Genomic DNA, 27226 nt, shown 5'->3' with positions numbered 1-27226 from the left:
CCAACATCCAGTCAATCCACTAAAAAGGCGACCCCATCATTCCGGATAATTATCGCCCAATCGCAATTTGTTCGGCGCTCTCGAAGGTTATGGAGAGCATGTTAAACTATCACTTTGTCAAGTATTTAGAATCGAATTGATTTCTGAATTACATACAATATGGCTTCCGTAGTAGTCATTCAACTGGGAACCTAGGAAAAAGCAAACCTTTTGCCAAACATTTTCTCAACAAATTCATTTCTTCCCGACTGCAATCAATCGGTGCCTGAAATATTCTTCAGAACTCGGGCAGTTAAGAAAGCATTATCCGGACTCAACGTTAACAAATCCCCTGGTACAGCACTTGTTTTAAAAAAATTGTTCATCAACGCTGGCCCGTCCACTCAGAAACCTTTTCTACCTCTCATATCATTGTTAGAAGGTTGTCAACATCCAGCCAATCCCCAAAACTGGCAACCCCATCAATCCGGATAATTATCATTCAATCGCAATTTGTTCGGGGCTCTCTTGTCAAGTCTTATCAGGTATTTAGAATCGAATAGATTTCTAAATGACAGACTATATGGCTTCTCTAGTAGTCGTTCAACTGGGAACCTAACGGCATTTCTTTCAGAACAGTGGTGTCAATAAATACACCGCATGGGAAAGATTAAGGTAGTCGCACTCGACATTTCGAAAGCATTTGACCGGTCTAGTTTCGAAATTGATCTCGTTCGGTATCGGGGTTGAATTTTCTCGTTTTATTTCTAGTTTCCTTCGTGTACGAAGGGTTGGCTCCGAGAACTTCATATTGAGCTCTGGAGTCCCCCATGGCTCGGTTCTTTCTCCTTCCCTTTTTTTAATTTTCATGAATGATCTACTAACAATCACTTCAAGTCCAATTTTTTCTTTCGAGGATGACAATAATATCTGTCACTCATTTTCATTTGACATTTACCCACTATTTTTGAAATAAAACTCTCAGGGTGAATATGGATGACTCGATAAATCGAGACCCTATAACAATCTCCAGATGGGGTGAATTAAACCGGGTTAATTTCATCGCTGTCTATTGACACACAAACGTCTTGAGTTTTCACCATAATTAATTCTTTGTATGGGTAACGCAACTCTTGAAGTTTCAGATAACCTTATGATTCTAGATACGAGAATACAGTGTGTTCGTTAGAATCGTCATATATTCGATGTTGCGAAGGATATTTTTAGGTGCTTGGGTTTCTTGAGACGGTGTCGGACATATTTCTTACCTTCCGACCTTCTTCGTATGTACACTAGCTTCATTAGTCCGAAAATTAAATATAATTCCCACATATGGGAACGGAGCTGCAAGGTCAAGTCTAGAGCTGTTGGACTGGGTTCAAAGAAGGGCGGCTGATGTCATCTGAATTGCACAAACAGGCGTCGAAGCAATTGTACTTTAATAAGAAGGCAGGGAATTCTCAGCTGGATTTCTTAAGAGCCCCCAGAAGGAAGTAATTAAGAGAGCTTGATCTGGAGTTGATTATCCTACAACCTTCCCTATTCAGAGCTGAAGAATCCACTTCATCGTATTGTCTCCAGACGCTTATAGCTGTGTAAAGTAAAAGAGGAAGACTTTGAAGAAATTGAACGGATTAAGCAAACGTAATCAGTAGGTGGTCAATAAACTCCAAAATATACATTGAAGTACCATCGCATTCATTCGCGTTCCCGTTTGTTTGAATATATGAGAAGCGAATATTAAAAATTTCGGGAGTAGCTGTTGCATCATTTCATGAAATTGAGGCACTTCTTTCAACAAAATGAGTTCAGACCTCAAGAAAATCAAGAGCTTCTGATTACTCAGATGGGTTTGGAAGTTCTACATAGAATATTATAAGAATAAAGCCTTGTTAATGAATTGATCTTGAACTCTTTCCCATCTGCAAGAACTCTTATAGTTCGATCTATATGAAGGCTCAGTAAGAAGTCAGAAAACTTATTATCAACATCAAAAGCGATAGTTTTTGTTAACCATACTCTTTCAAACTTTTCGAAATATCTAGTGCCACCTAGACTGCCAAATGTCGCTGTCATTGTCTGTGAGAGAAGAGAACAGAAGACAAAAGAGGTGATCCACCGATTGCTTCTCATCCGCATCATAATTGCTATGGAAATTAAAAGGTATGTAATCTCCTCGCACTCAATGCAAAAGATCGATCGGAGCCGCAGACTTACGGAAGTCATATGTATGCCATATAAGCATCGATAACGAGAATGCATTTATAGTACTCTAGTCATGGAATATCTAGTCTGAAAGTTTGAAAGTGGAAATCCAACCAGTCAATTTTAAAATATTGCAGATGTGAACCGGGTTTAGCCAATTCGTCTGAAACAGAACAATAATTAGTTTTTGATTTCTATTTAAGTTTGTTCAAAATTTTAACAGTTAGATCTATATATGATTCCAAAACCCAGGCTATTAAAAACGGGATCAGTTCTGTGTTGGTTTCCTCTAGGGTAGTTACATTATTTTGCAAATTCGCTCTTTGAAATTATTAAAAAACAAACTATTCATTGTATAGAATTTTATAGCACCCAATTTGGTTACAGCAGCAAAGTAACAACGTTAATATTTTAATTTTATTATCAACGTTTTGTTGTTTACTTTTATGATTTCAAAGCAATACATATACGGCGCACAGACACTAGAAATTTATAATTAAAAGCTTAAATTATCTTAAGCCATTTAAATACAAAAAACACCTGGTCTGTTTTTCATTATAAAAACTACAAAAAGTATGAAAGATTTCTGATATGAGAACATACCAACAACCATTTTATTCTTAAATTAAAACACATTAACTGCTTTATAAATGAATATAATTATTACTTGTGTCTTGTAACTGCTTAATAATAATAAATAAATATTTAATTTATAGGTTCCTTTTGTATGACGTCTTTGGTTATAAATTATATGAACAATAGTTCACTTTCAAACGACTTTCGGTGTTTTTTTATGAAAACAAACCGATTTTCTTTGACCACTTGGCAAACGTGTCCTGGTGACAATTGTTACACTTGTTTCTAATAGTTTGAGACATAGACATTGAAGGATATTTGTACATACAAACATCGAGTTCTTGTTATAACGTGTCCTTCTTACCAAGTGGCCACACAAAAAAAAAATCAATAAATACAATACCTTAAGTAATTTGCAGTAAATAACGTAAACTGTTATTATTTATTAATGATTTGTTAGCATTTAAGAGAGAATATACTCGTATCTAACAGTTGTTTATGACAAGTGTTCTTGAAATAAGTTAAGAGAATTTTTAATGAAAACTAGGGATCGCAGAATTTAAAATAATCAAAGTCTTTCGCAACGAATTACGAATTTTTTCAAGACTTATCTCAGTCGGAACTTTTAAATCCTTTAAAAATTTCAATATAATTTAATTTTCTCCGATTAACTACTCGGATTCACACCCGTGAGAAATCCGGTCAAATACCACTATTAGATTTTATTTCTCCTTTACCCCTCTTGGGAGCATATAGCTTCCACAAAGCATCTCTATCTTACACGATTTGTTGCAGTTGTTTTCGCGTCTTCCCATGTAATATTGCACTGTTCTAGTTCTTGAAGTATCCAAGTCGCGGCTCCGATCGAGCTTTCTTTGTCCGACCACTGCTTCTTGAGCCTTGAGGATTCCACTCTTGTGCCATAGATGTAGATTCTCTGCGAGTTGTTAAGTTTTCCTTAATTAATTTGCCACGTAAAGAAAAATAAAATAGATATGTTGTATATCAAATGATAGGGGATTTTGCCTACTTTTCAAAAATATATATAACTTTTAACAATTAATAAATTCATGGAATACTTTTTTGAAAAATATTACAAAAAATGCATTTTATTGAGTTTTCTCAAAGATACAAATTTTTCAAATTGAAATTAAATTTTTATTTATGAATATTTTGTAATGAAATTGCACAGTCATATAGATATTTCTATTGAAAATAGCAAAATAAAAATAAATTTTGAAATGTGTAATCAGGAATCCCGCAATTCCCAAAAAAGTGTTGAAAAATTCCAAAAATGGGATTTTTTAGTTTTTTGGCTATAATATCCATACCAGGGCTGGGGTATCGGAACCCTTTACGAAATAATTAAGAACATATTTGGCCATCTAAAATGGGTAACTATATTTTGATATCGAGTATGCGATTTGAGAATATTTGCCCTAAAGTTGAATTTTAGATAAAAAATAGGCATTTTTTGGATGGACCTGGTCCCCACGGTATCAACAATTTTCAAATTTGATTTCATTTAAAATAATTAATGTAAAGTTAGCTTTTCAAAAAGTGTAAATTCCTAATACATCTTCCTAGAAATTTTTTAGATAACTTAAAAAGAAAAAAATAGTTTTTTTCCCCCAAAAACTAGAGAAAAATCGCCTTTTTTAACATTTTTAAATTCAAATTCATATAACTTTGGAGTCAGTCACGATTTTTAAATAATTCTTTATTTGTTTGACATATACATTTGTTGTTGGTACAATAATAGAAAAATTTAGAAAATCTGGAAATATTTGGACCCCGCTGTTATCAAAAAACTGGAGTAGGATGGGTAAAAATGTTGAAAATTTAATTTTCAAATGCGAATATCCTAATTATCTTTTGTAGTGCTCGACAAGGAGATTCTATATATGTAATGTTTTTGAAATCGGAACAAAGCCGAAAAAATAGGATCGTTTTAAAAATTGAACATACCCGAGGTGTCCTACTTTGGGGAACCCCGGCCGCACCCCTGGTGGGCCCATGTGGTCAAAATTCCAAACATAAACTCACCAACACTTCTTCTTTGGGCATGTTAAATTTCATTCAAATCGGGCTAACCGTTTAGAAGTTACAGATTTATTTCCCTCTTTTTTTTCTCATACCACTGTGCGTCGCCATTCGTTGACACTGTACTGCCTAGATATCAGAAGCTTTCTAGGTAGTGAACTGGTTGGCCTTGTGCTTACGTTGTTGATTCTCATAGCTTTGGTTTTCTTGATATTTATCTCAAGTCCAACATTGCGTGGTAATTTTTCTTTCTACTTTTGCTTGCATAATCCGCATAATCCAAGTCCTCGAGTTGGAGTGAGAGACTCCATGTGATTCCTCTTCTCTCTGAACAGACTTCGCTCAAGATGTCATCCTATTGTGAATAGCAGGGTTCCTTGATTTACTCAAGAATTTGTGTGAAATTGTTGACTTCTATTCCTGTTGTGAAGAACTGAGTTTCTGCATCCTCGTACTCTGATGATTCAAGTTATTTTCTGGGGTTCTCCTTTTCTTCTCAAATACTTTCCATATGGAAGTCCATCTAATGGTATAGAAGGGTTTTTTGAAATCTACGAACAGTAGGTACAAGGGAGCTCCTGTTTGGCTGGAAATCTGTCAGATGTCATCCAGCACTATAGTAAATAGCTGGGATCCTTTTTTTACTCCAGCATTTGTATGAAATGGATGACATGTATTCCCGTTGTGAAGAACTGTGTTTCTGCATCCTCGTACATAGCTCTGATGATTCGAATTATTTTCTGCGATTCTCATTTTCTTCTCAATACGTTTCATATGGCTGTCCGTCTGATGGTATCGAAGACTTTCTTCAAATATACGAACATTAGGTACGAAGGATTGTTCTATTACATTGCGAAGGGTGTTGGCCTGGGATACTGCTCCTGCTTGTCCGGTAATCTGACTGTTCATCTCGTAGATTGTTCTTCATTTTACTTTGAAGCCTTGCATGTATGGTGTTAAGCAGAGCAATTCATCTCCAGTTGTTGCAATCTTTCAAGTCACCACTTTTCGGTAACTTAACGATAATGCTATCTTCTAAGTTGGAGATTGTCTTTCCTCCTTCCATACAGATGTGATGTGCGGTCGTAGAATTCAGAAGAATTTCAGCTGGTATTTCATCTTTGCCTGTTGCCACTATTACATTATAAACTCTTAAAAAAGCTTGGGACAACATTGGACAACCAAAAATATGGTTTACATTTTTTCTAATTCGAAAAATTCTGGGCAATTAAATTTTTTTTATTATTTTCCGGGAATGGAAAAAGTCTGGAAAATTTGGAACCCGAAACTAAAGCTTAACAAAGTACACAAAAAAGAACTTATGCTGCTCTTAGATGCCAAAACACGTTGGGTTTCATGAGAATGCGAGAGGGAATTTTTAATAGCGGACAACTTTTGCACGAAAATAAGATACCGTCTAGGTTATTAGTTATTAAATGTTTCTTTACTATACCCTTCACCTCCATGAGAAGGGTATATATAAGTTTGTCATTCCGTTTGTAATTTCCACAATATAACTTTGCGACCCTATAAAGTATATATATTCTGGATCCTTATAGATAACGGAGTCGATTAAGCATTGTCCGTCCGTCTGTCCGCCTGTCGAAATCAATTTTCTGAAGATCCAAATCTTCAATAATTCTGTCAGACATGCTTTCGAGAAGTTTCCTATTTAAAATCAGCAAAATCGGTCCACAAATGGCTGAGATATGAGGAAAAAACCAGGACAACCTCGATTTTTGTCTTATTTTTCTAATGATAGATATTTCAAAAACCTTTGCAACGACGTATATAAGATGATATTAAGTTGGGCAATGGGTCAAAATCGGAAAAAATATTTTTTAACCCGAATTTTTTTTACACCAAAGATTCGGCATAGCCGAAATTTTTTTCTTTTAATGGAAATCGAGATTGTAATAAATTGCTATTAAATACAATGCCTGATGAAAACATAAACAATGAAAAGAAAATATTAGTTCCAAAACTAACCCCCTTAATTCGTAATGAATTTATTATTTCTATCAAAGGTTTAGAAAACTATTTCTTGCAACTATCACTATTTTCATTATAACCCCAACATAAATACATTTTTTGATTGAATATTGTATAAATGATCACATAAAAAAACTGTCTCATTATATAAACTTATCTTCTAAATATCCCCCATATTCATATCATTACATTATACTCTTTTATCACTGTCATCAACCCTACTTTAAGACATTGCTATAAAATTGTACAAGTATTAATAAATTGTCAAACTCACAAAAAGATTTATTGAAATTACTTTGACTTTTTCAATAAAATAACAAGAAATTGAGCAATTTTTGCTCTTTTTCTGTAGCATAAAATAAACGAAATCTATGATGGGACTGAAAAAAACAGTATAAAATGTCCAGTCAGTGCCAAACATTGAGCAATGATTGTGCTAACAACAGCATCATTCTCTATTTAGTTGTATTAACGTATTCATGACAATGACTTTATTCTTTAATATTTATTATGTTGTAGCTGTGTTGCCATAGATGAATATTTGTCTTTTGAATCATATATAATATCTTAAAGTTCTTTGATTTTTACTTGTTTAATTCTAATTATTGCATATAAATCATATAATTATGTTTAATCTCCACAATTTTAAACTAATTTTTATTAACATTTGAGAAAAGATTTTTGAAAATAATATCTGGCAACACTTATAAACTTTCTGAAAGAAATTGACACAAAGTTTTTGCAAGGATGTAAAGTAATTTTTGCAAACTACGAGTACATATGCACAATTATTTATACTGAAAACAATTTTATAAAGTCATGTGGTGAAAATAAACAGCTTGGAGCAAAAAAAAGGGAAGTGATTATTTGACAGAAATGTTAAATTATTAAATCATAATTTTAGGATAACCTAAAATATGTATATTAAGGCGGACCCTCAATGTTTGGAAAAATTGAAAACTCATCTGTTTCAAAAACGAAGGTCAGTTTTGTTTGAGGTTAGGATAGAAAAAAAATTAATAAAAGTTTGAGCTCGATCGGTTAAAAATTGGCATAAAAATATAATTACGAAATTGTATTTGAATTCAAATATAACTGTTTCTAACGCCTGGTTTCAAGTTGCATCATGTTTCTCAACATTTCTATTTCTGAAGACTTTGTGGACAATGTTGTTTATCGGCCAATAAACAGCAGTTAATATAACTGTAGACATTGTTAACATAACTGTGAATATTATAACATTGAATAAAAACTTTGAGTTCATCATTGTAGAAATATAACTTTCAAGAAGCATCGATAGATGGTGCTGGAAACTTCTGGATGATAATGTAGTGTAAGGTGGTCATGAGAACATCAACCAGTGAGTCTACTTTGAAGCATCGTTAAGTACAGATAAATTAACTGACTTACAGTGTGCTCTATAAGTTGTGAATTATAAACGTGTATTTGTATAAAAACACATAGTGATTATTTAAACTTTTGTTGTGTAAATTTAAATAAATGAAAAGTTGTTACAATTTTAAACTATTAAACTGCTTTTATTTGCAATTAAAAGTATGCGGTTTATTTAAAGGAAATAAACCACCGTTTTTAAAAGGTAAAAAACGTAACATTATTATAAATTATCATTCCTTTTATCATTCCTTGTCTTCTTTTCTTAAAAAAATTAGTTTGGTAAGCGTATAATGTGTTCTTCTCAAATATTGTTGGCCTAAACCCCGAAAATATGCTACTTGGCCTCAATTTTATCAAAGGGTTCGAAAGGCATCACTTTTTATACATCTTTAATTTGTTTTAAACAAACACAAACTGTGAAGCCAACACAGAGTTTCTGACTTTGAGTTAATGCAAATTACGCATTGTTACCGATACCATAAATAGGATTAACAGAAAGCTACCAGTGAAACCAAAAGTATCCAGCTTACTTATTAATCATTTGTGATCAACTTTGCTAAAAGCTTTGCTAAATTCCGGTTTTTGCTAAGGTAAACTGACTGATGTTTAGCTTTGCAGAAACCGGAATTTATATTAGATATAAGTTCCATCAACTTAGTGTTTTTTTAGAAATAACACTTATGTTTGCCGGATTTATGTTGAGGGATTTTTATCTTATACTTTGGTTTAGAAGAAACTGTCCAACAGAGACATTAATTCGATTATGTAGTTAAGTATAATTTGGTCTCCAATTAGATCCAATATGTCTATATCCAGGAATTTGGAAATATCTTATGCACTTTATTATTCCTTATACGAAACGGAAATTCCAAACGGGTGTAGGATTCTTCAAGCTGTTGTAATATTGTCTATAAAAAGGGCAGCTCACTCGTTTAGATATAACGGAATGACAGGCAGTGATGTTATTTAATATAAGCGGGGAGAGTGGGTCAATGACTTTTTGAATTCCCCGTCTCTTAATTGAAAGGACAACACTGCTCCTGTCAACAAGCATCTATCAGTTAACTCCTGTCAAAATTTTGAACAAGCTGTGTCATCTAGTTTGTTTGACAGCCATTGATAGCAGACTACCGCATGACTTGAGGAGAAAATAGGAAAAAAATTAAATAAACCATCACTCAAACCAAGGATAAGCTTGGGAACTCTGCACCATTAAGTATCAGCACGAAAGATGCCGAACGTTCTGGACGCCCAGTTGAGGTCTCTACACCCGAAAAAAATAAAGAATTCACGTTATGGTGTTGGCCGATCGAAGATTGCAATTGTGGAAGCCATAGGCATCTCACAAGGTTTAGTGGTTTCAATTTTGAATGATCACTTTCCGCAAAATGGGTGCCGCGTTTGCTCTCAATCGATTGCGTTTGTGCAATCGTGTGACAACTTCGCATGAGTGCTAGGCGTTGTTCAAACGCAATATGGACGAGTTTTTGCACCGTTTCGTAACCGTGGACGAAATGTGGATCCAACAAAACACAGCAGTCAAAGCAGTGGGTTTCTCGGGGTGAATCGGTCATCAAATACCAATTTTGATGGCCTTGACAAATTTCATTTCTTGGAAGGGATAACAAATTTGTAGTAACGTTCGAAAAAGTGTATAGAGATCAGAGAAGACTTAGAGGAAAAATAAAATGATTTGTTATCCAAAAACCTGTGTTTCATTCAAAAAGTCACGTTCTAGTATATTGTAGATTTGCGATAACAGGCGCCAGATGTCCTATGATGCTGTAAATTCAGAACCCGTGCTAGAAGATTCGACTTACAATGACTTCTGCAAGAGTTTTCAGAATGAGGAAGAGGATCTCACTTGCATTTCCAAAATAATAAAACAATGCATATAAACAAACACCAATATCAGCAACATATGTATATCAGAAGTGTATTCAAGTTACATTATTTAAAAAGTTTCTTGTTTTCTGTATTGTCCAGTTTCCTAACTAAATTTTGTTTTATTAAAACTATTTGGAAAAATAATTGTAAAAATTTTTAATATGCTCCCACTAGGTAGCCCCGAAATATCTACTAGTTGGAATCTGTATTAGAAATGTTGTTCAAATTTTGGAGATGTGGGACACCCTTACTCCCACATTTAAGAATTCATTAAAAGACATTAGCACTGTGGTATTTTTTAAATAGAGAATTATATGCATAATTGAGCAAAGGCAAAATAATTTAGCGTGTGTTAGAACAATGATAAAAACAGGGAACATACATACTTAAGGAATTAAATATAATTCCTTTTTTATTACATACTTACAGGCGTATAGTTAAGGGTAAACACAGTTTGGGAAATTGTAATGAACGTAAACATTTGTAATAAAAATCAGTAAATACATTTACTTCAAATAATTAAAGTAAAGCTGCATAAATCTGTGGGGTTATTTTGTAAATAGTTTTTGTATGCTTTATACAATGGAGTTACTCAATAACACCTTACTGGTCTGAAAATATTTGGGCTTTTTACAAATTCTGTTCTCCTTGTCACATAATTTCATAATAATCGATAATGGAAATAATTTTCCCAGAAAAAGAAAAATCAATTCAACTGATTTGAAGAACTTAAAAAAATTCTTGGTTGGAATCGAAATATTAGAGAGTTTTACGAATTAAACCTAAAAGTATACCACGTTTTCTTTTTCGAAGCAACAAACTGTGAATATTCCAAATATTATGGATATTAACACTTACATAGATTAAATTTAGCATTGTTTTATATTAAATTAAAACCAAACCAAATTACTTACCCAATATGGCACGCAAATGTCCTTCAAGTGTCTGCAGGATGGTTTGCTTGATTTCAGTTACACTCTTGCCCAAAAATTGCTCACTGGCCGTACCCAAAAGTTCGTCAGCCTGATGATGAAAATAATAAACATTCATCATCTGCATAAAAAATCAGCCATTGATTTAGATTTGTTTTGTTTTTTTTTTATTTATTATTTTTTGGTTGGATTATTTTTATTATATTTTTTAGTTTGTTATTGAAGTTGAAGGAGATGATGATGGAGAGTTGATTTTTTTTAGGAATTATTTGTTATTTTGTTTGTGTATGTAGCAAATGAAGATGATGAGAGAGTCAACACGCAAAATAAGGAATATACGAACGAACGAAGTTACGAATCCATCAAATAGTTTTAAAATCAACGGAAATGAAATGAAACGTAACGTAATGGTAAAAAAAGAAAAAAAAAAGAAGAATATTAATACATCATATTTATAGTATATTTATTTATGAGATTAAATATTTATATAAAACACATATGTATACATATTAAATAAATAATTTACATAATTATATGAGGGGGGTATGTATTATATTACATGAAAATATCAATAATTTACAGATGGTGCAGTATAATGTTGCACAGTGGCTTAGAAAAATTTTGTTTTGATAGCTGGAGATATCTTAACGAAATTGAACACAGTCAAATTTATTTAACACTCGAATTTGTTATTTTTTTTTAATTTTGTGGCCGTCCACTACCTCCTTTCCAACCACGAAACAGTGCAAATGAAAATCAACTCAAAAACACCTTAGCTCTGACGGTGCAAAATTTCATTAAGATATCTTCAATGGTTCAGGAGCTACCAAAATATTTACAGAATAAAATTTTTCCAAACTACTGTGTGTTATTGAAATGAATGAATATAAATAATAAGGATAATCACAATAAGTATGCTACAAATTTTATTAATAATCGAATGCAACCTTGTTGATAGTGGGAGCAATAAGTACAGCTTCATTTTAAACAAACATTCAAGTCACATCTTATCCGATTTTATGTTAATATTTGCAAGCATATTAGGATATTTTATTACAAAATTAAGCCATCAACATCTCCTTCTTTTGTGAATTTAACTTTAAGTAAAGAAATTTAAAAAAATAACTTTATTATGTAGATTCTATATTGCCAACTGTTAAAGGTTGCTTTTAAAGTTCACTTTAAATATTTATCTGTGATTATCCTTAAAATTTTGTTTTAATATTAATGTTATTTACACATTTTTTTTTTACATTTACATAATATAATGTTAATTTTTTAAATCCTTAACCTAAGTGTTAATTACAATTTAATTAAAAAAAATACATGTATATAAAGTGTTTTGGGCGTACCTTGTTATCAAAATAAAACACAGTTATTTTTTTTCAAATTAAACAATTCAAAACTAATGCAAAATTACTCCAATATTTAGATTTTGTTTACCAAAAAATAATCCAAACAATGAAAGTAGAATAAAAAAAAAACAAACAAAACATTAAATCAAAATTAATTTCACTAAGAAAATGAAAATGATTGTGTATCTTTTTTGTTTTTAAAGGAAAATCATACCTCTTCAGTTTCATAAGACTTTGCATACGAGTTTGACTAAAGAAAACAAGAAAGAAAAAAGTATAAAAAGAAAAACAAATCAATAATTAATTTTAACTAAAAGTTTAAACATAAGTTAATAGTGACATACTAAGCTACAGAGTTTTTTATAAAGAAAATTAATACAAGTAATAAAATGTGATCCGCAAATTAAGTTAGAATTTAAACATTTATACTTATTAAAATTAGATTTTGATATAAATTTGTCAAATTGTTTTACAAAAGCTTCACATTAAATTTCCACTATCGGAAAAGCCTTCACCTGTAGTTAATATTAAAATCATAAATCTTAATATTGATAATATCCATTAAAAAGTTTGACATTTTTTTTCTACCACTAACCCCCATTAACACAGAGCATGGTTAGGTGTTAACTAATAGTTATACTGTCGGTTAAAATTATATTTGTATGAAAACTGTCAGTATAACTATTAGTTAACACATAACCAGGCTTCGTGATAATGGGGGTAACTTGTAGATAAATATTAATTGAGAATTTTGAAAATTGAAATATATAGTTCAGATTTATTGTTAAACTAAAATAACTTTCGATTTTAAAATAATCAAACATTTATCATTTAAAAACTTACTTTTATGGATCGTTTCACCCCGCTGCGATGGGTAGTCATCTTGACGCGATGCGGAAGAACCATGCAAGCCGTCAGGAATACCCATACCAGAGAGGCTAATGGTGAGCACTACCTAAGAACTGCCCTTCCATTTGTCAGGTAGCATCTGTATATCCCCTATGGGGCGGCTACCTGACTTTTCTGACAGAAGGTTTTCCCTTTCACTGAAATTGAGCCTTTATGTCAGAACCTGTCCACTTTTGGATTCTTTGGGTCCTCTGGGGCCTCATTATCTCCGGAGACAATATTCCCGCGGCGGCGATTTCAGGTCACGGCGAATCGAATGCTACTGAGATCCAGATTAATTCGGTGGAGACACCGGGCCGATATAATCTGCGAGCTACTGGCGATCAACCATATGCAGGAGTAGATTTAGGGTAACCTAAATCCTCTGAATGTTTTCATAAGGCATCCTCTAAAAAGGATGCAAGTCTAAAAGCAGCGAGGTGCCTCTGAACCTCATTCCAAGCTCCTCAAATTCTATATTGGCCCGTACCGACAAAGGATCGGTAAAAACCTTTTTGGGAGGTGTTAGCTTGAAAACTAAGGCTACAGCAAAGCCAGTGCCGATTGTGAGCTGCAAACCAATTTTCGAGTACCCAAACTTCACTTCTCCCTGTCAGTGAAGGAACTGCGAACAAATCTTCGGGTTCCCTAGCGGTGACTCCTGACCAACAAGGCGACAAGAAACCCACTGGGCACGTGACACCAGCCAGAATGGCCTTTTTGAGATGGCGAGCCGCCGATAAATTTATTGACCGGCTAGGGAAAAGCCTGCCAAGTCGCTGCCATCAATCGGAGCGACTCTGATTGTTCAATATCTTACGCAAACTGGGATATGGTGCATAGAAAACTGATGGGAGTGTTCTGGCGAGATCTCAAGGAGAATCCGGGACCGCCCTTCAGTGTGATAATGCAGGTTGGTATCGTGGTCTGGTAAAATTGATAATCTGTTCAACCGCACGATCTTCCCAGCTTTTCAAGCAGGATTTTGCTCTGTTGGACGGCCTTTGGGAAGGAGCTAGTCTAAACCGGAGAATATACTAGAACTCCTTCGTATAGTTAATCCTGTCATCAAGACTCGTTTGCAGCGACACACAGTGGGAGAAAACCCTAATTTGGTGGAACTAAATTCGTATCTTCTAAACGCTTGGCCAAATTAATTTCATTTATATGGAAATATTACAGGCAAGGTAAGCTAATAAAATAATGCAAAATGGGTACTGCTACTTCAGTAGAATGAGCGGGAGAGGCTGCTAAACTACACTACCTCGGAAGAAATTCTATACTATTTTCAATTGTAAGAAATTATTTTAATATATCTTTCAAAAAATTTAAATTATATAAGTAATTTTATTTATAGCAAGTAACTATTTAAATCTATAGATTTTATACATTTACCTTATTGCCGGCAAAGGTCGAAATATTCATATAAAATTAAACTTTTTTTAGTTTTATTAATAAGTTTATTTTTAATTATATAAATAATTTAGTTATAATTAAACAATGAAATAAAGAGTAATTAAGCTAACTAACACTTGTTACAATTTTGAGAATTTTTATTATGAGATTTTTAAAATTTATTTAAATTAGTCGACTTCAAAGTCTGATGAATCACTAAGAAGTAATGGATCCAACAAAAGTTGCCTAACATCTTTCGATAACGGTTCCAATTTTTTATAGCTTGCAGATGAAACTAGAGATGCTAATCGGGACTTGAAAATCCCGGGGTTCGGGATTTGGTAAAGAAATCTAAAATCCCGAAAATTATAAGAAAGAAACGTACATAATTATGTCTTTACAATTGAAAGAAAATTTTTTATTTAGCAATTAATTTTTATTAGACACCAAAAAGCTTAAAATACTTGCATGAGTACATTATATAAGAACAAATAACAATAAAGTATGTACATTACGGTGGGTCGATTTTTTTGACGAAAAAAAAAACCAAGAAACGATAGGTCTAAAATCAAATCCTATTTTGCGCATTTCGTCTTTTATCCAATGATATTTCAGTATTTTTTTATTGTATAAAAGGCGAAATACGCAAATGTTATATTTTTAATCTAAATAAAGCACTACCATATTTAAAAGGACTCATAATTTTATGTCAAATTTGGTATATGGGCATTTGTTTTTAGCAACTTGTAAGTAGTTAGAATTACATAAATTTCATTTTTATATAATGTAATTACCAATAACAGTTCTTATATATAATCTTAAAAAATAAGGAACAAATTTAGTACGATAATAATTTCTTAAAAAAATTATATAAATTCACCTCGCACTTTTTCGCAGCTAAATTTTTTACCATATGTAGTCTGTAATATGGCCTTGATATTGGTAAAAAAATTAGGACTGCATCTCACAGCATTAGTAACTGGCAACCTTCCGAGAATTCAAAATGTAAAAAAATAAAATTCTATAAGAATATGGCCATTGGTTATCACAAATAGCGGAAAATATATTTTTATTTTTCTGATTTACCAAGCTTCATATTCCATCTACATAAAAAAAGTAAAAATACAACTTAAAGAAAACCTTGGGCTATCCAGCTTAATAACAACTTTGAAACCAATTTTTCATAAAAAAAAATTCTGAAATATTTTTTACATTTAAATAGTTGTCAATACCAAACCACTGAAGTTATTAATAAATGTTAAATATTTTTAAGTACAGCAACAACTATAGATTGAAACTACATAACAATAAATCAAATATGCGAAAGTTTTTTTTTTTATTTTGCGCCACTAAATAGTTGATTTCTCCCACAGTGCGACACTGATAGCTCAATATCTCACGCAAACTGGGATATGGTGCGTGGAAAGCTGATGGAAGTGTTCTGGCGAGTTCTCAAGGAGAACCCGAGACACCCCCCCCACTCAATGTGATGATGCCGGTTGGTATCGTGGTCGGGTAAATCTGATGGCCTGTTCAAACGACCGCCTATATTGGACTGCCTTTTTGAAGGATCTAGACTGGAAGTGGTCTCTGTTGACGATATACCATGCCGGCCTAGGTTCAATGAACGTGTTCCCGAAAAACCGTCTAAACCGGAGGATATACTAGAACTTCTTCGTATAGGAAATCTTGACATTACGACTCATTATTGGATGGTTGCCAGGGACTCCGAATCGGAAGGTGGTTACACAGTCATCATGAACCAGCAACCCTTAGCGTCTCGACGAGGAAAGGTCTACTAGCATCGAGACGATTTTTCTTCTAGTTTAACGAGGGGACGATAAAGATAAACCGGTTCAGTAGTGCGATTCACAAACTTTTAACGAACCGACAATCGTAATGTTTATCGACATAAATAATCGCATGCAGTAACGATAGTGTGATTCAATAATTTATTTTTAACGATTGTTTACAGCTGTATTTTTGTATTCAAATAATTTACAAAATGTCATAATAAACGAAAATCAGACAAGCATCAGAAATAATTAACAAGTGGTGTAGTGAGCACTACGTTGACTAGCAGTCAGAATGTTGTTGGTTCGAATCGTGACTGCGACTTACTTTTTTTTATTTCCGTCCAAAATATAAAGGATTACTTTTGGGACATCGCGAACAAAAATAAGTACTACATCCAGTAGAATAATAAGTAGTCTAATCGTCAAATTCCCCTTATTTTTCGGCTTATTTTTGTAAATTTTAATAAGTTAAGTAAACTAAATTGTGTTTTCATTATTTTTACGATAGCTCCAGCTACAAAAGGTGAAGATGACGAAGAAAAATTTGCAAATACACTTTATCGATTAAATAAACACAACTTAAATTATTGTCGCTAACATTATGAAAAAAAACTGCTTAAAGTAACAGCTGACTTCAACCGACAACGAATATCGTTAAATACCAAATTCGTGCTGAATAGCAAATTCGATAAATTTTCGTTAAATGTATTTTAACGATACGATTATCGTTATAAAAGTTAGTGAATCGCACTACATGACAAAAAGTTCTATTGCTCAAGAGGTCACCCACTCAAACTCTGAGTTATAAACCTGCATTTGGTTTCCAGAGATAAGATGATTTTGCCTACATTACAAATCAAATTGGGACTTATGAAAAAGTATGTAAAGGCATTACATAAATATTAATATTTAAATATCTGTACTAAGTAAAACCAAAAAAGAAGGCAGTTGTTAAGAGCTCTGCAATTATATTTATTCATACACACAAAAACTAAAGCATACTTTGAGGATCACATTAAAAATAAAATAATAAATTTATAGGTTTTATTGTACTACTATACAACAATAGTACAGAATACATATTTTTAAGGTGTCAATAAATAACAAAACAAAAAATTAACAGACAGTGAAAACTTTTCTAAGTGGACAAATGAAAATTTCAGTGAATTTATAAACTGGCTATTAAATACGTTAAAAAACTAAAACTTTTCAAAAGAAAATTTAATAATTTTGTTATTTTCTGATTGTCCGTTTGGAAAATATGAATGGTTTTTTTTAACATAATTATTGCATATTTGAGAAAATAATAAACGCGTGTTTAGCTTAAAAATTATACAACACATTTCAAAAACAAGACATAAATTTTGTTTTTAACTAATAAACTTACTTTTGTTTTAATAAATTCTCTAGATTTTAGGAACTATAATAAATAAATATTTATTGTAAATATAAAAACAAAGAAAAAATATTTATAAAAATAAATATGTACTTTAATTTAAATTCTGTAATTAAACCAAATTTCGGAAAAAAAGCTAAAAATGACATGCAAGTTTTACATACAATTTATATCTTATTTAGTTATTTATTTTTGGGGGGAAGAGGTCTACTAAAATACTTCATAAAAGTTGTTGGTAATTTTAAAACAATTAATAAATATTTGTATATATTGTAGTTAAATATTAATAAGATAAATTATTTAAATTTTTATAATATAATTTATAGATTAACTTATTTGTTTGAGGGGTATTTATACAAACCTTCATTATTTTACACTGTGCCACACCGGTAACTGTCAAAGGCACACCTTGGGCTGTTTCCACATTCTCACACATAGGATTGAGGGTCATAACGTTGAGAGAGAGACGCTGTACATCTGTTACTAGCCACCAGGCCCAGGCCCATCCACCCACAATAGTACGTTTCTTAGTTGAACCGCAGCAGCCACCTGGAATGTTTGAGAAAATTTGGAGAGTTTATTAAAAGTTTTTTTACTAAAAGAAAAAATAGAGGGGGGAAATAGCTTTAAGCTCCATAGGAATATTTAAAATGTTATTTTATTTGATAAAATTATGATTTTCCGAAAGTGAAATTTTATTCTCTGTCTTAAAAAAACATTCGAAAAAGGACCATAAATTGCCCTTTGTAGATTCTCACTCAATCACGACTATATGAGGAGGTCCATAATAACGCAATAATTCCATTTCAAAAACCACAACAAAGATGAATAATTCAATGCCAAAATGTCTTTTATTAAATTTATTCAATTATGCCAAAAAATTGGAATTATTGCGTTTTGTTATGGACCTCCTCATATATGGTTAATATTACTCTAGTTCCACTATTATAGAAAATTCAAAAGTACCGTTAGAAAGAAAAAGTATAATTAAATTACCGCTTGTGGGTTTGAAAAAGTACCGTTAGAATAAAGAAAAGGTACCATAATGTTACTACTTGTAGATTCCCACTCGCTCATTGGTGAACAAAATAGAAAAAGTAACATAATGTTTCCCCCCTGAATTCTCACTCACTTAAGCCCACATATATTTAGTTTTGTATTTCTAGGTCCATCATTAAAAAAAAAAATCGAAAAGTAGCAATAGTTTAGTTCTCACATTTTGGAACCTAACTATTATTTAATATTATCCCCTATACCTAACTCTAACTTTATTGTCTACAAGTTAGATAACACAGGCAACAAAATCGAACATATTTTAGAGGCTTTTTAAACCACTACACAATTTTGATGTATTGTGGTTCCAGTAGTAAAAATATGGTCCAAATTTTAAATTCTATGGAGAAGTTTTTTTTTTAATTTTTTTTTTTTTGTAAAATTGTGAATTTTTTTAGACATTTCTCCACATAATTTATGATGACTCAAATAGGGTTAAACCTATATTATTAAAATAAACTTAGAAAAATTCAAATTTACATAAACTTTAATTCGTTTATATATTGCGTTTTAATCGGCTCAGTAGTTTCGGAGTTATAATAACAAATTGAAGCTAAAAATATATATTTTACGTGAAAATAGCAAATTTTTGTGTTTTAAAAAACTCATGAAAAATCGAAAACGGCTGAAATTGTTCAGATTTTTTGCTTTTTCGCAAAGCCACATATAATAGCAACAAAATGAGATATCGACGATAAAAATCGATTAATTCTTTTCGAATTTGTTCACAATTAAGTGAATTCGCTCACTTTCAAGCGTGTACTTTGAGTGTAGATTTTACATGTGTTTTGTTATTGTAACAAAAACAAAATACATGTAAAACGTCTACTCAAAGCACTAGTTCGCTATAGAAAAACAGCACATTAGTCTCAAACAGTGTTTAAAAAGCTACGTTAACTAACAAATTTTTAACTGTTGCTACAACTACTGCTTCAAAAAAGTGTATGTAGCGGTAGCAGTATCTTTTTGTCTTTTTTCGTTTTCTTGTTTTTTTTACTTCTGCTACCTTCAAAATATAAAACTCTTAACAGAGCAGTAGTAATAAAACATGAATTGTAAATGGAGTAGTAGCATAAAAATACAAATCATTGCTACTGCTCTATATCGAGTTTTAATTTTTAAGGTAGCAGTAAAGTAGCAGTTGATGCAGCAGTGAAGGTAGCAATAAAAGTAGTCAAAAAAGAAAATCTTCAGTCATAACACCAAAATTGACAGAATTAAACACTGTGTGTTGTTTTTGTTTTGAGAGAGTTTGAAAGAATTATTCGATTTTATTCGTCTCAGATGTTCGTGTTGCTAACAGAAAGATCGTGTTTTCTGTGTGTATAACAAAACTTTTGTTTACAACACGACCAACTTACACAAATATAAATTCACAACAACAACACATAATATACTTTTTTGGCTGAAGATTTTTATTTTTGACTTATTTTATTGCTACCTCAACTGCTACTTAGCTGCTACTTCATCTGCTACTTAACTGCTACTTCTTCTACTACCTCAACTGCTACTTCTATTACTACTAAATTTTAAAAGTAGCAGAATTAGTAAAAGACTAATGATTGCTACATCAAAACTTTTTCTTTTTTAAGGTAGCAATAGAAAATAAATTACTCTGCTACTTTTAATTTTTTCTTTTATTAGTACTACTACAACTACTGCTACCAAAATGTGAAGGTAGCAGTAGTAGTAGTAATTATTGACTCCGAGTTTTTATTTTTTTAACTAGACTACTTGTGTTTTTTCGTTGCTACTGCTACTTGTAGTCTAGTTTTTTAAACACTGGTCTCAAACGGTTTAAATATGTGTTAATGTGCTCAAGAAAAAAATATGTTTTCAAAAAAAGTACCAAACTGTTTACCCGGATTTGGTCCTCAGAAGTGAGACCAGTGAATTTTTTGATTTTTTTAAGATCATAAAAATCATTATATTCCGAATTAAGTCTTTTTTTTAAGAACCGAATCTATTATTCAACTCAATCTCCAACAAACCGAAACTTTTAAATTTTAATCTATGGACAGATTTTAGGATTTTCATTATCTTAAAAAAAATCAAATAATTTTTGGTGTTTATTCACTTTCGAGGCTTACTGTTCCTTGGTCCTCGAGATCCAAATAACACCCTGTTAGTTAATTTTAGTATGTCTTCAGGAACCAATGTTAAAAATTTTCTAAAAATTGTCTTAATAATTTCGAATAAAATTTGTTTTCTCGTTTTTAACCCTTTTGGTATTTTCTTTGTTTCCATTGAGTTGATAAAATTGTATTCAAATAAATTGAAAAAAGTACCAAAAATAAACACAATTTTTATCCCTTAAGAGTTAAAATTTCTAAAAAAGTACCAAAATTCCAATTTCATATTTGTTCTTTTTGGAAAGTAAAGAATAAGATTTAAAATTTATATCTAGGCTTATTGATTTAAAATATACATTAGGTGCCAAAAATGCATCAAATTATAGTTTTTACCCGTTTTCTCCTCTAAAAGGTACTAATTTAAAAAAGTACCAAACACCTCTCAGCGTTTATTTAAATGGAGTAAGATGCAATTTTACTTTTTTTTGTATCTGTATTAGATTCGAAGATATAAAGTTACCGAATTTACCCTTTTTACCCCCTAAACGCTGGAATTTCCAAGAAACCCTTCCTAGTGGATCTTTCTGATCTGGATTTTTAAAATTTTTTCATAATATTCTATAAGAAATATGATAATTTTTTTAGTTGAGTTTTTTACTTTACTTTTGTTTTAAGTAAGTTTTTAGTACAAATAAAATAAGTTTACTTAAAGTATATATCGTCGCCTCAAATATTAACGGATGTAACTACATTTTTATTGTTTTTACAGGATACGTTATAAAATCAATAATAATAGAGTATTATTGGCAATTGTTCAATCCAACAAAAACTCGATTTTGAATTTTGTGTAGTTACGTCCGCTTTCACTTAAGGTGACGATATGTTATGTATGTGTTTTCTATTTAACGCGATTATTAGGTCCCAATATCTTTTTTATGTGACTGATGTATTGTTTTACGCGAAATAAAAAATTATTGAACCCACAAAAGCATTTCTTTCTAACTTAGAATTTGATTTACACGCTATTTTTATGGGCCCAACAAACCGCGTAAATGGAGGCCTACCTGTACTTCTATCTTCAAGCTCTTCGGCTGTGCGATGATTAATCAGATCTTGAGAACATGCAAATTTTGTTCTGCTGATATTTGAACAAATATCAGAGAAATGAACATATGATCATATGTAAAAGAATGTAAAGACATTCTTGATTATTTCTCTAGTCTTATAGTTTAAAAGATATTTCGTTCAAATTTAAGAATTTTCGTTTTTTTTCGAACAAAATCCTATTATTTCTACTGAATTCCAAAAATAACATGTGATACACAAATGTCACATTTAACATACATTTATTTCAATGTCACTGTTACATTATTTTTCTAAACTAAATCTGAATTTAACTGTCGCTACATGACACTAACTCATCAAATTGTCAAATGGTTTTAACTTTAAAGAGAAAGTTTCAAAGTGATGAAAAGAGTACATTTCTTACTGACAGTTGTTGTCTGTTAAATGGTTCGTGGTTGTTAAATATTAAGTTTTTCTTTACTTATTAAACACAATTTTTAAGAGAACTTTGTTTTATTTGTTGTAATAAAATAAAAATATAAAAAAAAATATTTTGTTGCTTTTTATGAAATTTGCCAATTCCCACATTTAAGTTGGCATACGTGAGCATTAGCATGCTTTTAAAGTTTTCCTTAAAAAAAAAACTAAACAAATAATGGAGTAACAATAGAAATATATTGATATTTTTAGGTTCATTATGCTGACGTTTAAAGGAAATTACTCTTGTTGTAAATGTCATCATGACTTGTCACTTGTTGGGGTTTTTTGTGTGTTTAGTTTTATGTTTTGTCTGTCATTTATATTTTCCCTTTTCATTTGAAATCACTCTTGAATCTATATTGATATTGATAAAAGGGCAAAGTGCCGAGAATTCTGCTTGTAAATAGACACATATTTTGAAAGTGTCAAGAGCATGCGTGAGCTGTTGTGTGTCTGACATAAACTTTTGAAATTGAAAGTTTTTTTTGTTTATTTTACAACATTTCTTTTGCCGGAATTTGTTGTTTTAGATGACTAGAATACAAAGTTGGCTACCGTTACCGCTATGCTGAAATCTAGAGAATTTAATCCATAGAGAAATATAGAGCGGTACTAGAAAAAAACTCAAACAATAAAATTTATCAAAACAATCACACATACGAGTGTTGTTTTTGTTTTCACATAGGTTTTTGACAACTGAGTTAGGTCTTTGACAGGAGATTTTTCAATAGGTTACCAACATTGTCATATTATTTTTATTGGGTGTATGACTTAAAAATTCGGGATTTACAACGTGGTTTTTGTTTTTCATAACTTATATGTCATTTTGAAGGGTACATATCTGTCATTTATTCTCACTTAGTTATTGAACATTTTGTGCCAACAAAGCGTCATATGCGGAAGGTTAGCTTTACTTCTTTAATATTCCATCGGTTTCATTGTGCTAGAGATGGTTTGTGCGGTTCAGAAGTGGTGATTTTGACACGTAAGATCACCCAGGCCAGCCAAAAATTTTTGATGATCATGAATTGGAGGCATTACTCCATGAAGATTGTTGTCAAGCTCAACGAGAGCTTTAAAAAACCTTGGAAGCTACTCAAGCAGCAATTTCAAAAAGTTTGCGAGCGGCAGGATTCATCCACAAACAGAGAAATTGTGTACCATACTAATTGCAGCGGATATATGTACATTAAAAGAATGATGTTCGAACGCTATAAAAGAGAATCATTACTTAAGAAGAAAAAATTGATCCATTACGATAACCCGAAGCATAAGAGATCGTACGTGATGATCTGTAAGGTAATACTCTTCATTTGGTGGGAGCAAAAGGGTCCTATACCGAAAGCAACTGATTCGTTTGAAGCGAACATTTGCCGAAAAATGCCCAGAATATGCGGCCAGAAAAGAAAACGTAATATTCCATCATGACAATAGTGGTGCGAATGTATTGAGTATTTGGGTACTCAATACCAAAAAGGAACTACTTTCAGTGTTGTATTTTTCTGAACAACAAGCAAGAAATCTTCAATATTTGTCAGTGAAAAAGTGCAAATGTTAAATTCAGATTTTAAAAGAATTGAGTTGTATCGAGTACCCAAAAAAATGTATTGAGTATAGTACATATTGAGTAGTCAAAAGTACCGACATTTTACAACTCTACATGACTTGTTAAAAAACAATTTATAATGAAGTTTTGAATCCGTAGCCAACTTCGATACAATGTTTTATTATTTCTTGGGACCGAGGCTGGTAAAAGTGTAAACCGTATTCCTTTGGGGATTCCCGGCTTTGAGATTTTAGAACAAATTGGCTAAATACGAAATTCCAACATAAAATTAGTTACAATTGGAAGGACCTGTGAAGGTTTCCGATTGAAAATTATACTCATTTTTTATGTTGGAATAATATCCTTAAGAAAATAATAAAAACATTGTATATTTGTAAACCATTTTTTCCAGGGCCTATGATTTGAATGTATGTTTTTGACTAATAATCTATAACATTAAAAATTTCTCGTACAAAATATTGATTTGTATTTTTTCTCACGTCCATATAAAGTAGTTAATTTTAGTAGACCTTTCGTTGTCAATGTCTCCAAAAAGTCACCACTAGTGGCTTGGAGACACTTGTCCCCAGGTTTCCGTCAGGGATATATTTAGACAAAAATTCTGAAATTGAAGATTTGATAAATATATAGTATTCAATAGAAGGTTTGTTCGTTAACATATCTTAATGAAATTGTTTACTTTGGTACACTTTTAGATAGCAAATGTAGAGGTGGAAATAAATACACGATATAAAAATCTCAATTTTCATATTTTTTGTAATTTTAACCATAAAGTCCACATTTAGTAAACTAATAATTCTAATGATTTAGAATACATCATAGTATCGAAAATGGTTGCCGATTTTGGAATAACAGCTTTGGGATTTTAGAAAACTCAGTCTAAATTTTAAATTTCCATAAAAATAGATTAATTTGGGCAACATCCAATTAGGACATTGATGGCGTCTCAATGCATGTCGTTGAAAGCTGTCATATACGAGCTGAGATGAAATGGATCATGCACATACCTCTGTATGCTCTCCTCGTATATACGTAGGTTCTGTGTAATAAGCCTGGGGGTGACTCCAACTGTGTGAGATCCGGTGAGATCCCAGAAAGAACTGTTGCGTCAACATGACGTTGTATTCCTTGACCGGTAGAGGTAATTTGAAAGCATTCTGTAACGGTCCTTAACGTTGCAATTTCACAGCTTTGGAAATTTTTCCACTGAGTATCACTCAACGAAGGTGACCACACTAGATCAGCATAGTTGACCACTAAACGACCAATCGTCTTGTAGGTAGCTAGCAAGGTTACTTTAACCATATTCCATGTGTGCCTTGAGGATCTTGTTGCTATTTCGAAGTTTATGCGCGATTGCAGTGGGAGTGCTGAGGAGGTAAAAAGGCTACCAAAAGTGACACCCAACATTTTCAGGTGATTCACTGTCGAAATTTGTACGCCGTCGACCATGATGCCTAAGTTTAGTTTTACCTCCTTCGTCCAGGTGGTGAAGAGTATTGTCGATGACTTCGTTGGTAATAACTGCAGGTTACATGCAGTGATGAAATTTTGGATTTCGATGAGATAACCATTTATCATAACGCAAAGCTCATCAATCTTGCCTCTTTTGTGGTCTTTTCGGAGAACGTTCGGAGTAAGTTAAGTCTCCTGGACCGCAGCGATAGCGATGTTGTGTTGGCACATACATCGGGTTATTTCAGAAATTTTCCTTTGGAGGCCATTGCAGTCGAACTGCAATATGGATATCACTCCAGGTCCACGGACTGCAATCGATGGTGTGAGCTGTGATGGTTGTTGTTGCTGCTGTTGTTGTGATTGCGGTGGAGAGGGTGGAAGTGTGCCGTAAGATGATTGTCGAAGACGTCGATGAACTACGTCGCTGGCCATGGTCCATGATATTGTTCAATTCCGGAAATTCGAAATTAAAAACTGTATTGATGTTGCTGGGTTGACAGCCCTTGGCCAAAGATTTTCGATTCATTCCGGTACGTAGAACCGGCTGTCGTGGGAATGCGACCCTACTATGCATAAGTTTGGTGTATTTTAATACTCTTTCCCCGTATTCTTAACTTTATGACAACACAAGACTGTAACAAAAATGTTTTAAATAACAATTAAGTTTTATTGTAATTTTATCACTGTCAAAAAGTTCAGAATATGGGCAAGGCGAATTTACTGTACAGGTGGCGTTAACAGCATAGCTGATCTACTTTTTTTTGTTCGCCTTGGGGCAAACTTGTCAAAAATTGTTTACAAAACGAATTTATTTTATGTCAAAATTAGTTTGGTTTACCTTTTCAGCTTCAAGAAAAGTTTATAGGATTTGTTAAAAGTACAACAAAGCGTCTAGCTCCGGAGTGCATTCGAGCAATCACAACCATTTGTCACGTGAATACATTTGGAGCATTTTATCAATTTTTCATTTGCTTTATTATCTTTGGATGCTTTCTCTGGACTACCCAATTGCGGATCGATGTCCTCGCAAATAAATATAGCGTTGATGTAAAATTAACTTTATTTTTATTGAATTTATTACTTTTTATATTAATTGATTATTATTTTTGTTTTTTCACAAGTTTTTGTTTTGTTTTTTTGACACTTTTGCCCCTCAAGCCATAGAGAAAACACATAGAGCGGAAACTTTCCTATCAAAGACCTAACTCAGTTTTCAAAAACCTATGTGGTGAGAATGTATTAGTAAAAAAAAACTATGTGAAAACAAAAACAACACTCGTATGTGTAACTTTTTTGAGTAATTTTTTTGTTTGAGTTTTTTTCTAGTTTCCGCTCTATGTTCTCTATGCCTCAAGCAACAATAAAACTCAATGTTGTTATAGCAATGTTGTACTTGTAGTAATATCAACGCCACCTGTACAGTAAATTCGCCTTGATATGGGGCTTTATTACAAATATTTTCAATCTGTTAACAAATCAATAAAAATAGGGAAATATTACGTACATATATTTCTCTATTTTTATTGAAATAATTATCGGGAGTTAGGATCCGTTTCCAGTTTTCCTCTCCATAATTTTTAAGCGATCTGAGGTAGTAAAAAACACTCTTATATCAATGTTCCATAATAATGTCGATTAATTGCCTAAAATTTATACAAAAATAGATAAAATCACCAGTTAAATTGACTATGG

The 27226-nt window shown here is 32.1% G+C and overlaps 1 protein-coding gene across 2 annotated transcripts in view; it reads right to left on the bottom strand.

Annotated features, from left to right (window-relative positions):
• Flo2 (flotillin-2) overlaps positions 1–27226 on the bottom strand; it is a 503689-nt gene that overhangs the window by 40082 nt on the left and 436381 nt on the right. The window contains exons 2-4 of one of the 2 annotated variants that reach the window (XM_065508402.1): positions 18201–18388; positions 12579–12614; positions 10992–11100 (exon numbers count right to left, since the gene is read on the bottom strand). In XM_065508402.1, coding sequence (XP_065364474.1) covers positions 10992–11100; positions 12579–12614; positions 18201–18388 — 333 coding nt within the window. Of the gene's footprint in view, positions 1–10991; positions 11131–12578; positions 12615–18200; positions 18389–27226 lie in introns of both variants that reach the window. The other variant, XM_065508403.1, reaches the window with a different exon arrangement.

The sequence above is a fragment of the Calliphora vicina genome, chromosome 4 (genome assembly GCF_958450345.1).
Source record: "Calliphora vicina chromosome 4, idCalVici1.1, whole genome shotgun sequence".
Taxonomy (NCBI): domain Eukaryota; kingdom Metazoa; phylum Arthropoda; class Insecta; order Diptera; family Calliphoridae; genus Calliphora; species Calliphora vicina.
This window is presented reverse-complemented; position numbering and strand designations above follow the sequence as displayed.